Source organism: Eschrichtius robustus, chromosome 10 (assembly GCF_028021215.1).
Source record: "Eschrichtius robustus isolate mEscRob2 chromosome 10, mEscRob2.pri, whole genome shotgun sequence".
Taxonomy (NCBI): domain Eukaryota; kingdom Metazoa; phylum Chordata; class Mammalia; order Artiodactyla; family Eschrichtiidae; genus Eschrichtius; species Eschrichtius robustus.
Genome location: NC_090833.1, coordinates 23150978 through 23165995, shown reverse-complemented (window position 1 = coordinate 23165995; position 15018 = coordinate 23150978). Strand labels below are relative to the sequence as shown.

At 38.6% G+C, this 15018-nt stretch overlaps 1 protein-coding gene across 1 annotated transcript in view; it reads right to left on the bottom strand.

Annotated features, from left to right (window-relative positions):
• The window catches only part of SVEP1 (sushi, von Willebrand factor type A, EGF and pentraxin domain containing 1), a 182160-nt gene that overhangs the window by 24491 nt on the left and 142651 nt on the right, over positions 1-15018 (bottom strand). Inside the window, exons 37-40 of the mRNA XM_068553702.1 lie at positions 10822-11494; positions 6381-9172; positions 5640-5865; positions 3780-3935 (exon numbers count right to left, since the gene is read on the bottom strand). Of these exons, the coding sequence (XP_068409803.1) occupies positions 3780-3935; positions 5640-5865; positions 6381-9172; positions 10822-11494 (3847 nt within the window). The remainder of the gene's footprint in view (positions 1-3779; positions 3936-5639; positions 5866-6380; positions 9173-10821; positions 11495-15018) is intronic.

Here is a 15018-nt window from a genome sequence, read left to right as displayed (position 1 = left end):
TATCCATTAAAGATAAACTTACCCCATTAAGGGCCCGAGCAAGTAAAATTTTATATATTTTGAGTAAAAATCTTTCTAAAATTTATTTCCCTGCCTTCAGAAATAGAGTAAAAATAATGTAATTTACTTAAAAATATATTTATAGTTGTGATTCTCAATGCACTTTTGGTATATTTTCCAATATCTCATAGCCCTTGGGGGCTATACAGGCTGTTTGCCCCCCCCAGAGTCATTACAGGCTGAGCTAGGCTAAGATTACTGGGTTTTTATTTCTGGATATAATTTTTATGCGTCCTTGCTTCCTCTTTTTTTGTTGTTTATTTTTTTACTGTAATCATCAGTGTTCCTAATGATAACCTTTTCCCATGTTTTAAACTCCTAATTTACTATGGAATAATTAGATAAATAAAATTCTCTAACATTATATGTTAAAAAAAAAAAAAAGATTAGGTTCCAAGTAATGTATTAAGGGGCTTGACTCTAAGTCAAGTATATGAACCTTAGCACATGGATTTTGTCTCATGGCTTTTCAGTCCTCAGAGCTCTTTGGATACATGTTCTCTTGAAGCTGTGCTCTAAATTAGCAAAATGTCTGAAAAGGAGCAATCACCTCTACTTTGGTTTTTATCTGATTGACTGATGTCTTTTATCCTTAATCTTCTATTCAAAGGTATTTTCTTTGAGCTATCAGTTTAATTACTGACAGATCTTTACATATAAAAATTCCATTGACTTTGATGGAAGGATACTCTCCTGACTTTCCAAGAAAATAATTGAACCAATAAAATTAAATTTTTAAAAAATATATATTCATTATTTTCTTCTTATTGAAAAAATAATATGTTTTGACTACAGAAAGGTTGGAAAACATGAAAGAAAAGTACAAAGTTTTCTAGGATTCTTCATTCAGAGATAAACCCTGTTAACATTTGCTGTACTTTCTTTGTGTTTATATACTTATGTATGCACAGGAAAATATACTATTCTAGTTTGTGAATTATTTTTTATTACTTTTGAGGAAGTATGTGACAAGCCATCAAAGCCAGCTCGCTATTTGGGTACTTCCAGAGTGGACTACACTCAAGTAGCTAATTTTAGTCAATAGGTTAGCATTTTTCCCACTAAGATATTTTCCTTTTTCTTCCAATAATTCACATAATATTCTGTTTCAATTACGTCAATTTTTGTTCCAATAAGAACTCAACTCTATTTTCTGTAACTATTGCTGTAAAAAAAAAAAAAAATCAAACACCGTCTGTTGGTTCCCTCCTTAGTAAGTTGCAAATTTTATCATGCTTTTCCTTCTTTCTTTTTCTCTCTCTATCCCTTTACTTACCTTGTTTTTGTTTTTGTTTTGTTTTTTATCTGGAGTTTTAGATCCAGATTAGCATCAAGTTACTATTTTTGACATAACGTATCTGCTTAATCAACAATTAAGTTAGATAGTTATAGTAAGTTTTAGAATCGTAGAAACCACTTTATTGCTCACTACCGGTGATTTTAGAACATGACTATCCCATTTTTGAGTTACTTTGATTTATTCCTCAGTTGCCTGTAGTGATTTTTATTTCGAGAAGACTGAATGTGTAGTAAAATTTTTGAGATTTAGATGGCTCAAAGAAGTTGTTTACCTTACATAAAAATGATAATTTATTTACATATTAGAAAATTTTAACATGATTTACATTAGCTGTCTTAATTGCTTTGTCTGATTTTGGTAATAATATGCATACTAGGAGTAATGATAATAACTACCCTCTACTGAACTCAGTCAATGCATAAAGGGTGGTGCTTGCCACTTTCTTTTATCTCCAGTCCTTGCAGTAACTTTGCAAAGGTGGTTATGGCCTTTCTACTACAGATGGGATGAAACAGAGGCTCAGAGAGGTTCAGTCAGTTCCCCAACATCTTTCATCCAGCAAGAGCAGAGAGCCTCTAACAGAAGTCTGCTGGGACCAAGTCCCTATTCTTAACCACTTTTCCAGCCATTGACCTTTGGTATCTGGGGCACTTGTTAAAAATGCAAAAATTCAAATTCAACAGTTCTTTTTTTGGTAAGACTTTTCCCTAATGGTGTGTTTTTCCATCCAGAGGCATTATAATGTCTGGGTGCCTCTATTTTTTTTTCTGACATCAGTAGCCATGATGATGATAACCTAAATCCATTAATTCATAAGAGCTGCAAATTCTGAGATTTAAATTCTATCATTATTGACTGATTTCATCTACTACTTGGTTACTTAGTCATCCAGTTAGCATTGAAAAGATACTTTTCCCCCTTTCGTTGTGTTTGCAAAATAATGAATTTGCTCATGGGTATCCCCTGAAAGTTACCAACTAATTTTCTTCTAGTATCATTGTGAGTCTACTGTCATTCATGACGTATTTGATGTGTTTCAGTCCATTAAAGTTATTACCCTTATTGATGCTAAAATGGTCTCATCTTGGCCTGTGGAAGCCTCATCCAATTGGCTCCTGAGTTTTTTTTTTTTAACATCTCGCCTTTGATAGGTTCCCTCCTAACTCATAGGATAAGCTTTTCTAGGCTAATCTTTTACATTTCACGTTCCAGACCTGGACTTGGTTATTTCTGTAAGTAACTGGACATTAATATTTATAAAAACTTTCTCAGGTGATTCAAACATGTAGCTTGGAATAAGAACAATTGTTATAGCATCTCTCTCAATTTTGTGGTTAACACTGGGATATTTCCAAAATTTTTAAGGTAAATTATCTACTTCCTCAAATTTAATGACCCATCAGTTTGCTATATATTTGTTTAGATTTTACACCACTTTTCTACTTAACAAATTGCAAGATTAGTACTCTCACATGAAGAGCAACTGAGTTTCAAAAACAGAAAAACTCTTCAATTGCAATAACCATTACATTATCATCCTTCTTTCCCCCCACCTTTTTTTAAAAAAAAATCTTTTGAGGAAATAAAACAAGATCCACCTAAGCCTAGTTCCAGCTTTCATGGACCTATCTTATGAAAGTTCTCTGGTTCTACGGTCAGTAGAAAAAAAATGGAACATGCTATACACATTTAACAAATCACTGTCAATGCATACGTCTGCAAAACCTACACTTAATACCATTATAACAGCAAAACAGGAAAGAAGTTTCCCGAAAAACCAAAGGACAACATTATGTAATATAAAACAGGCCTCTTAAAGTTCAAATTTGATGATGTGATCATGCTTTTAGCAAAATTGACTGCAGCATTCGCACCAAAGTAAATAGGTGCTGCTGATGGGATTTTAACATTACAAACCAGGCTAGCGTGGTCTTGAGACCTATCATGGTATTTGGTTAGAACTGCTCTGGGGATTTTTTTCAGGCCATACCTGCCTGGTGGGAACCTGGCATCTCAGTCAAAAACCCTCCAAGGTATTTGGGCCCATTGCTTGAGGAAACCCTAGCTCTGTATAACTAAATCCTTATGGTTGCCTCCCCACAGTGACAGAGGGACTGTGCAGAATACAATTAACAGGAGGCGGAAACACAGGTTTACATGACCAACTAAAGTCTTGTGGCTGGTATACAAAGTTCCTCTTTTTTTCATGGCTTTGATTCTTTAATTTGAGACTTACTTTGCTTTTTAAAATTGTAAGTCACTTTAAATATTTCTCAGAGAGTGCTAAAATATAAGGCAACAAAGTATAGAAAAGTCTTTTAGGACCCAAATCGGTGAAACGAAATGGCGTAACACTCAAAATATTCCTAAGTATATTGGAAAAACAAATTAATGCTAGTTAAGCAATTTGTTCGCTTACCTCTAATTCATAACCAGTTTCACAGTGATAAATAATCATGCTTTCAAAGCTGTATTCACTGCCAAACACAAACCCATGTTCTGGACTTTCAGGTTTCCCACAAGAAACTGGACTGCAGGATTCATCAGAAAATGGTGGCTCCCAGGTGCCATCAATCTAAATAACAAGTTGTAAGTTACATTTAGAAATTAGTACCCATGAATGAAGAAGTCTGCAAATATTGGTTGTATAACAGAATAATCCCCAAATGATAGTCAGAGGACCTAGAACTTGGTCCTACTTCTGCCACTTATTATCTTTGGCCTTAAAAAACACACATTAATTATCAGATGGCTTTAACAGTCATCACTAAACAATTTTAGACATTTCTGAAACTCACAAAACAAGCATTTTCTTCCTAATAGAATCCTTTAAAAAGTCAAGAACACCAAGAAGTATGTTTTCATTATGATGCATGAGGACTGGATGATAGATACCAATATTCCATGACTTATAGTAATACACCCTTATATTTTACATAATTCTGCGTTTTAATCTAAAGTTGATGAGAAACAGCAACTTTCAGGCATATGATCCAAAGTTTAAAAAGATGGCTTCCTTTTTCTCCCTTCCCAACATGAATACTTGAAAACATTCTATCATATATTGTGAGCAAGTCACATAGTTACAGAAAAAAAAAAGACACACATACATTTACTTTATTTCCTCATCAACACAGTTAGAATTAACATGTTCCAGCCTTCTTTTCAGGTATAGTGAGGCGTACACAGATGTTTCCCTTGAAGACTGTTATTCTCTTGCTAATGTTGTTTTGTTTTCTTTGAGGAAATAGCATATGAGTTGAATAGCAGTCTAAAACAAGACTTGAGGCTAAGCCCTTTATTCTACAGAGGAGCCAGAAATAATTATATATATATATATATGACTGCCTCATAATTAACCATTCCCCTAATGTCAGAAATATACATTGTATCTAATTTTTCAATACTGTAAATAATGCTTCAATAAATATATTTTTTGCACAAATGATATTCTGGGTATTACTATTAACTTTTAAAAGCTACATAGTATTGTTTTCTTTTGATACATCTGGAGTTTATTTTGGTATATATTAATTTTTTCCCTAGTGGTTACTTCATTGTATCAGAATGATTTGTTTATTAATGATTCCTTTCTTCACTGACTTGTGATGATTCCTTTATCAGGATCTACTTTTGACTTATCTCTTCCATTCCATTCATTTCCCCTTCTACCGAATTTTACACTAATACCACACTGATAGGAGCTTGGCAATTCTAAGTAGCTTTATTAAAGTGACACAAGTAGTAAGCAGAGGCAGAATTTGACTCCAATTTTTGTTTCTGCTACCTTTGCTCTTCTACTAAACCTGGAAACATATTTGGTAGCAATTAGGCCTCATTTCTACACATAGAGAGTCTATGTGTAGACCATACACATAGTTGATTTGTCATGAATCTCTTGTTATAGATATTTTAACATTTTATTTACCTTTGGGACTTTTCACCTGCCCTTGGCACTTTCTTATTTTTAAAAATGGGACCATTGGAAAGAAAGATATATTTTATTATATTTCTACCAAAAAACTTCTCAAATTCTTTGACATGATTGGAAACGAGACATTTTCTCTTTTCAGGACAGCAAGATACTGCCTGTGTGGATATATGTATATGTATATCTATATCCACACACTTACATATACATATATCTATATACACACACACATATATATAGTATAATATACACTTACATATATATCCACACACACACACACACACACACAGTATAATATATATAAATGAGTTATATCCTACATGTTCTAATTAAGACAGAGAATCTTACCTGACATGTTGATATATTAACTCCCTCATAGGTATACCCTTTTGCACATGACACAGAAACTTGCTTATTCACACTGAAATCATCCCCATGAACAAGTATGTGTGTTATGCTTGCTGGCAAAGGACATTTTTTAGGACTGCAAGAGATTCTCTCTGGGAACCAACGACCATCTTTCTGACAGGTGAATGTGTCTATCTCTGTATCCATCATATAACCTTCTAGACACCTGCAATGGGAAAGTAAAAATGAGTGCCTTAAAGGGAGTGCAATATAGTTGGTGACTTATTCTTGGATTCAAGAAGCTGTTATAAAGCTTAGTAGACATTTTATGTGATGTATTAAAAATAACTCAAATGTCAGGGGGATGGAGCTGCCTTGAAAAAACACCAAGAAAACAATGACAACCAGATGAATCCTTAGTTTATCCACATTAAGGATTAGCCAAGTCTAAAGTTGCTTTAAATGTTGTTGACATGATTTACCTTTGTTCTGGATAATAAATATCATTATTAAATTCATTTTTATTATGAAAATATCTAACAGTTCAAGAAACTCTAGACGAAGTCAATGGATTTCTGCATAATTGTGGATAGAATAAAGCCAAGTGTTAAAAGCTTCAGTTTTTGGACTGCAGTCCAGAGAGGGTGTTTTCTTCCCAGTTACTAAATTTTTGACCTATCACTTTTCATTTTACAACCCTCCTGCCTGTGCCCCTTGGAGACTCTAGAGCCATGGTCTTACCTGAGTTTCACTTTACTTCCATAGGTGTGTACCTCTCCAGTTGCCACTGCACTGGAGACAGGTGGTGGGGGTCCACAGGACAGGGGCTCGCAGACAGGATAAGGCTGGCTCCACGTCCCTTTCTCTGTACAAATCAGATCTGAACTGCCTCGGATGACATACCCAGATCTGCAGTTGTAAGTTATCACATTTTCCTCCAAAGAGCCACTCTCACTGGTGAATGCATTTGGTATCATTGGGGGAGAACCGCAAGAAGTGTGTTCACAGCGTGGGAAGCCAGAGCTCCATTGGCCATTGGCTTCGCAGGTGATTTCAGAAAGTCCCAGGAGCTGGAAGCCTTTGAAGCACTGAATCCGAGCTGCCTGTCCGCAAGCAAAATCTGTCCCGTTGACTGCTCCATTTTGAATGACTGGTGGGGAACACGTGCAAGGCAGGCAGGAAGGTGGGCTGCCACTCCAGGAACTATTGGAGAGACACTTCCTTGAAGGACTTCCATGGAGCTTATAACCAGGAAAGCACTGATACTGTATATGCCCCCCATGATAAAAGGAAAAGCCATTAGGGAAGCCATGGGCAAGATCTTCAGGAGGGCCACAGTTGACTGGTTTACAGAGAGGAACCTGGGCATCCCAGTTACCATCTGACTGACAGATGAGTTTGGGGGCACCGTGCAACACGTAGCCGTCTTGACAATGGAACACCACTTTCTTCCCGAAGCCATAGTCCAGGCCATCCATCACCCCATTTGCCACCTGTAGCGGGGGGGCACACCTGACAGGCACACAGATGGGAGTCGTCCCACTCCAACTTCCATCAGCAAGACAAACACGACTGCTGGCCCCCTCCAGCAAGAACCCTTCATCGCAAGTGTACTCAACCTCTTTTTGGAATGTATACCCCTCTCCCTTTACCTGACCATTTGCTGAGACTGGAGGTGAACCACAGTCCACAGGAATACAGATTGGCTCATTCCTGTCCCAATTTTTATTTTCTTGACACGTTCTCCTGTCAGTGCCATTCAACACATACCCAGGATTACACTCATAGTACAATATGCTCAGGAATGTGTAGTTGCTTCCTTTGATGGAGCCATTCATAACTAGATTTGGTTTGGGGCATGAGATGGCCTCACAGCGTGGGGAAGTACCACTCCATTCTCTATTCTGTAGACAAAGTCTTACGTCGGAGCCCACCAGAGTGTGCCCAGGTTTGCAGCTATACTGTATGGCACTGCCCATGGTAGTGTCTGTAAAATGCAAAAAGCCGTTTTCAGGAGCAACAGGCAGGTCACATTCAACTGAAATGCATGATGGCGCACTGCCATTCCAAGTTCCATCCTCCTGGCAGATCAGCACAGGGTTCCCCAAGAGTTCATATCCTGGATTACAGGTGTATGAAACCAGGGTGTTGTATCGGAATTTTGCTGAATGTGTAGCAGGAGATCCCTTTGTGTTTCCCCAGGTTTTAGCCACTGTTCCCAGATGATGAGGCGGGTGAGGAGTCAGATATGGAACTTCCATCATGTCTTCTTCTTGGTTAAAATATTCCTGACCATCTCTGACCTTAGTACAGTCTCCAAAATCAATGTGAGGGGGGAGACCGCAGTCTATGAGTACACACGTTGGGATGGAGCTTGACCATCCCGACTCTTCACAGGTCTGCATGGCGTGACCAGCTACCTGAAACCCAGGGAAGCAGCTGTAGATGATCATGGCACCATAGCTGTAATCTGCACCTTCTACGAAACCGTTTTCAATGGGATGTGGGGGATCACAGTGGATGGCACTGCAAGATGGGACATCCACATCCCAATCACCTGTCTCTAAACAAGTCAAGGCTTTGGGACCTTTGAGCCTGAAGCCCCGGTCACAAGAGTAGGTGATGGTCTGCCCATAGTGTAGGTTTGTGTAAGAGAATTTGCCATTCGAAATCTCCTTGGGCTTTGGGCACTCAATGGGTTTACAGGTTGGTTTTCTTCCAAGCCAGTGACCATTTTCCCCACAAAGAGTGGTAGAATTGCCCACCAGCTCAAAGCCTGGCTTGCAGGTATAGAGAGCTGTGCTCAGATAGGCAAGACCTTGCACGTCAATGATACCATTGAGGATTTCCTCAGGTTGGGGGCATTCTACTGGCACACATTCTGGCAGTGGAGAGCTCCAGGTACCATCAGCCTGGCAGAAGGTGGTAGGATCTCCTCTTAAGAAAAACCCATCCACACAAGAATACTTGACAGTACTTCCAAAATGAAGAGCAGGAGAAGGAGCAGGGACCCCAAAGGAGATCAGCGGAGGCGGGAGGCAAAGAACCATCTTACACACAGGAAAAGAATCATTCCACTGCTGGGATGGCAAGCATTTCAGGACAGAGGGGCCCTGGAGGGCGTTCCCTTCTTTACAGGAAAATGTCACCACTCCCACCTCGGTGGTCAACTCCTTCAAAACCAGTTGGTTCTCCAAGAGGGGTGGCTCTGGGCACTTGGCGGGCACACACTTTTGGTTTGGCTTCTTATTCCATTTGCCAGATTTCAGGCATGTCCAAGAATGATCGCCAATAAGCTCGTAACCCTCATTGCAGAAAAACTGAACCTTGGACCCTACTTCAAAATTTTCTCCTTTCCTGTAGCCATTCTGGATCGGGGGAGGTTTTCCACAGTTGAGAGGGATGCACGACAGAGGGGATTCACTGTGCCAGTGGCGATTGGCTTGGCAGACAAACACAGGACTTCCGACCGACTTATAGCCTGGGTTACACCGGTATCTCACTTCACTCTCAAAGGTCCTGCCAGTTGTATGCTGGATAACAGGGAGAAAGCAATGAAGTACAATTTGTATAACACGTAATATAACTGACAAAATACAGCAAATCACAGTAAAGAAGAACTAAACTAAAATGCCTATGTTAAAATGGATCAATTAAGACATAAGCAAATGAGGACTTGTATTTTTCCAATAGGTCCACTCTATTTTTTTTTTATTTAAATAAACAAAAAGGATGGCAGAAGGTCAAATTAGGTAATCCCTACAGCAGAAATGTTGGCCACAGTGGTAAGCCCATAATAAGTAAAGATCAATAGTCTCTAAATCGATTGATGAGTTGATGGAGCAATACCAAAAATTATAAATTACTTGGTAAATTAAAAAAACTCACTGACCAAAGCAGTGCTATAGTTTGTTGTTCTACTCACAGAAAAGGAAACATACACAAACATACATTTGTTTACGCTTAGATAATAAGAAAAACAAATTTTTTTATGGATATGGATCTACTTGCAGAGTTTTGTGTTCATTCTTAATATAACTTCAAAAAATTGCTGCCATAAGGGTGGAAAATAAAAAGTAATATTTTACCTTTTAAACAAAAAATTTAATATTCATACTCTCAACATTCAAATATGTAAGTGAATAACATAGTAAGAGGTCATTTTTAGGCAGTACAAAGATGAATTACTTCTGAAAACTTTAAAAAGATTGCAATGGTTCTTTTGTTAATGGTACGTCTAGCTTCCGTGGTGCAGTGAACTTCTTGGTATTTGGACATGATTATTTGTTTTGTTTACTTATCTATTTCTTGGGTACCCCACATGCATGTAAACACCATGCCATCACAGACCTAATCCGTGTTATTAAATACTAGATCTCCAGTGCTTACCTGGCACCTAGTAGGAGCTTCAGAAATATTTGTTAAATGAATAAATGAAGAAAGCCTCCTTACATATACTAGACACCTTCTTCCAATGGAAAGCTAATACATCTGAGCAAAAGTCTTAAATAAAAGGCATTCACTGTTGTTTTAGAATATAAAGGAGAAAAGGCACTATGTATGTGTGGGTTTTAAAAAAGTGTTTAATTAGAATACTGTCTTTAAAATGACTCTTGATTTGGGGGAATAGATTGTTATTCCTGTTTTCTTGATAGATTTAATGAGAAGACACATAGTAACGAGAAAGGAGGATATGTGTGGATCTGACAAAACCCTTTGTCCTGATGAAATTACCTTTAGGTTCCCTAAAAGAAAACTGCAAAAACCACCTTATGGTGAATGGATGGTTTACCCCCATCTTTTGTCTAAAAATAAGAAATGATAACAGATTTCTCTAGGTTCCATTTAGACCTTGATTTCTATAAACAATACATCCATCTTGGAATAACTTTTTGTAAATCAAAATAGTATCTCTTAAAACTATTTTATTCTAGCTTCATAGCTGGGCTAAGATATTGCTATAAAGTGTTTCAAGTGCTTATATGCTAGTAGAAGGTAGAAAGCTATAGATTAAAAGGATTCATGACCTCTATCAAATTCTCTCCAATATTTACCACCAATAGATTTAGCGGCTTCTGTTATTCACCTATTAGTCTGTTCATGTCCCTGCTTCTGAATAAGCCACAGTGGGCTGGCCCTGTAAACGATGAAAGCCATGGACACTTGTGAATCAGTCTCTTACCTCCAGAAAGCCATTCTCAACCTTTGGTGGTTCATTGCAAGATACAGGGTGGCACGTGGGTATGGGGCTACTCCACTGTCCCGTGGCTTCGCAGGCGCTCTTCTTCTCCCCTTTGATGTAGAAGCCCCTGCTGCAGCTATAAGCCACCACGGCTCCAAAACTGTAGTTTGATCCAATCGCATAGCCGTTCATGATGCGGGGTGGCTCTCCGCAGCGCACGGGGATGCACTGGATGGACATGGGGGAAGGACTCCACTGTCCACCTCTCAGACATTCAATCTTTGCTGAGGTGTTCAGCACGAAACCCTCCATGCATTTGAAGCTCACAACTGAGCCTGCGGCAAATTTTGCTTTGCTCACAGATTCCAAGATGCTGTAGGAAACAGCAGGGGGTTTTTCACAAAAATGAGCTATACAACGGGGCATGGCCTGACCTTCGGGGGGAACCCACTTGCCCTGGGCATTGCAGAGGAGCTGGGAGTTGTCTGCCAGGCTGTAACCGTCTGAACAATAGTAGAATGCAATGTCTCCAAATAACCGATGGGCAGTCTCTGGAGAGGCATGTTCCACACCGGGGGGCTCATCACAGGAGACAGCCAGACACTGCTGGTCACTTCTGCTCCACTTGCCATTGGCCAGGCACTCAATGGTGTCAGGACCGGCAAGGGTGTAGCTATGAGATGAGGGAGAAAGGAACAGTAACTAAGCACATTATTTGAGAAAAGGTGTTTGCATCTTCTTATTCTGCTTTTATTTTTTAAATCTTTCCACCAATGACTTTACTTTTACCCTTTATCCTTTAAAACAATATTTATGATTTGAATTTGAGCTTATTGATCAAATGACCTTCATTTAAGATATACATCTTGTTATTAATATTAGGGCTTGTTCAGAAAGGGAAGTGGATTTTGCTATTTGTACTACCAAATGTAAAATAGATAGCTAGTGGGAAACAGCCGCATGGCACAGGGAGATCAGCTCGGTGCTTTGTGACCGCCTAGAGGGGTGGGATAGGGAGGGTGGGAGGGAGACGCAAGAGGGAGGGGATATGGGGATATATGTATATGTATAGCTGATTCACTTTGTTATACAGCAGAAACTAACACACCATTGTAAAGCAATTATACTCCAATAAAGATGTTAAAAAAAAAGAAGAAACTCTAAAAATCGTTACACATTTCTTTAAAAATAAAAATGAGGACTAAGCTATGGTCCTGTCTGACTCAATTCAAAGTTGAAACTTCATCTACCTACAGATGATTTCCGTTGCTTAATTTGATCGCCAGTCTTTGAAACAAAAGCTCTGATGAACCACAGGTAGCCTGCATATAACTCCTAGTTATCCACTTGCTTATAATCAATGAACTTTAAAGGAGGGATTATAATTTCAGTCTCCATTGTTTCCTAAACTCTTAACCATGTGGTTAGCATTAAAAGCTGTGTCTGCATATGGCTCTGCTATTCAACCAGCACGAATAAATTTTGCTGTCTTTATGCACAGGTATTTCCCCATATATGATGATAGATTGATGACTTACAAAAATCTTAAATTATGCTCAAGTGCTCTCTCAATGAAGCAGAACAAAATATTAGGATACGCAGTATTAGAATAATCACATTTGAGTCATTCTGATTTTCATTCTCACTTTCGTACTGAAGAGAAAGAGGACAGGGAGTTTGAAAGGACTGTCTAACATCCGATCAGTCCGTCTTGATAATAATGAAGCATAAGGGGACTAAAATAATTTGGCACCAATTGAACCCTATTTAGAAATATTAATTTCTTCATTTTGCAGATGAGTGAATGGTCGTTCAGACAGGCTAGGAAATCTGCTGAGAGTCACATGGATGCAAGCAGCAGAGTTAGGATCTGAATTTGGTTTACTGGATTCCAACCCTTCTATCTTTCCCATGATGTTGCTCTATCTCTCTTCCTTTTTTTTTTTTTTTAAGGAGATGACTCTCCCTTTGTATGTATGTATGTATGTATTTATTTATTTTTAACATCTTTATTGGAGTATAATTGCTTTACAATGTTGTGTTAGTTTCTGCTGTACAACAAAGTGAATCAGCTATACCTATACATATATCCCCATATCCCCTCCCTCTTGCGTCTCCCTCCCACCCTCCCTATCCCACCCATCTAGGTGGTCACAGAGCACCGAGCTGATCTCCCTGTGCCATGCAACTGCTTCCCACTAGCTATCTATTTTACATTTGGTAGTGCATACATGTCAATGCTACTCTCACTTCGCCCCAGCTTACCCTTCTCCCTCCCTGTGTCCTCAAGTCCATTCTCTACGTCTGTATCTTTATTTCTGTCCTGCCCCTAGGTTCATCAGAACCTTTTTTTTTTTTTTTTAGATTCCATATATATGTGTTAGCATACAGTATTTGTTTTTCTTTTTCTGACTTACTTCACTCTGTTAGACAGACTCTAGGTCCATCCGCCTCACTACAAATAACTCAATTTTATTTCTTTTTATGGCTGAGTAATATTCCATTGTATATATGTGCCACATCTTCTTTATCCATTCATCTGTCGATGGACACTTAGGTTGCTTCCATGTCCTGGCTATTGTAAATAGTGCTGCAATGTCCTCTCTCTTTTTAAAAGGAGGTCGGTTAGATCGCAATCGGTGGGTGTCCTGTGGAAACTGTATGGCAGTGTCATTAGTACAACTTATCTGACCTGCCCTTCAGCAAAGCTTCTTAAGTCATTAGCTAGCAAATATTTCTCCTGAGGTCCCTTTTCGTTTTATAAGGAATCGGCTCTTATAGAGAGATTGGAATTCCTTCACCCGCTCTGGCAAGATTTAGGAAATCCATAGGAAACAGAAAGATCAAGGAAAAAATGATATAGCATCATCAGAGATGTGTGTTCCTACCCTACCTACAGTCATATATTGTGCTATGGATAGAAGTGGTCTCAAAGCGAATACTCATAGCCTTCCCCAATAGCTGAGCACAGTCTCCAGTTAGGGTCTGCTGCAGTTCTTTGTTGTGGAAAAGCTCAGTTCTTTGTATAAGAATCTGAGCTGAATAAATTTTCGGATGGCTTCTGTCTTAAAGGATCCAGGAAGATATACAAAGACAGTATGTTACAAGCATAATTTTATTATTAAAAATACATTGCCCTAGGTCTGAGTGCCTAGACTCTGCTATTCCTGTGTAGAATGTGTTCCATTTACAGAGGCTCTTTTTTTTGGGTCTTCTTCAATTTATTTTATCAATGTTTTGTAGTTTCAGTGTACAGAGTTTTCACATCCTTGGTTTAATCTACTTTTTTTTATACAGCAGGTTTTTATGAGTTATCTATTTTATACATATTAGTGTATATATGTCAATCCCAATCCCCAATTCATCCCCACCCACCCCCGCCAGCTTTCCCCCCCCTTGGTGTCCATACGTTTGTTCTCTACATCTGTGTCTCTATTTCTGCCTTGCAAACCGGTTCATCTGTACCATTTTTCTAGATTGCACATATATGCGTTAATATACGATATTTGTTTTTCCCTTTCTGACTTACTTCACTTTGTATGACAGGTTCTAGGTCCATCCACCTCACTGCAAATAACTCAGTTTCGTTCCTTTTTATGGCTGAGTAATATTCCATTGTATATATGTACCACATCTTCTTTATCCATTCGTCTGTCGATGGGCATTTAGGATGCTTCCTATAGAGGCTCTTGATGTTTTATATTTTTATAGCACAATTTACATCCTTTGCACACTTTGAACCATGCATCAATATTTTCATGGGGTCCTTTGATGTTGCTACCGTATTTCATTGGCTGAAGTTTATAGACATCACCTGAGACATCCCTGATTTATTAGGATCCATTGTGCCATCTATAGAGTGCTTCCTTTAGGTAATGGGACTGGCTGCTGTGAGGCAGAAGCCTCTGCCTCCAGAATCTTCCTTATTCCTCAAAGCCTCTTGAGGACACAAGAACAGAGTTTTGTAATCTGGCAGCACTTTGTTAGGCCTCTGACCCCTGATCTGCTGGAAAATCTCCACCAATGACTCTTCCCTAATGGAAAATCACAGCAAAAAGCTCCTCTGTAATATAACGGAAGATTACCACTAAATATATGTATTTTGAATAAATGAATTTAAAGAATGCATTTTCAATACTATCCATACTTTCCTAGAACTGACACCATCCCTTTCTCTGACTTAAGAACTTGACTTTT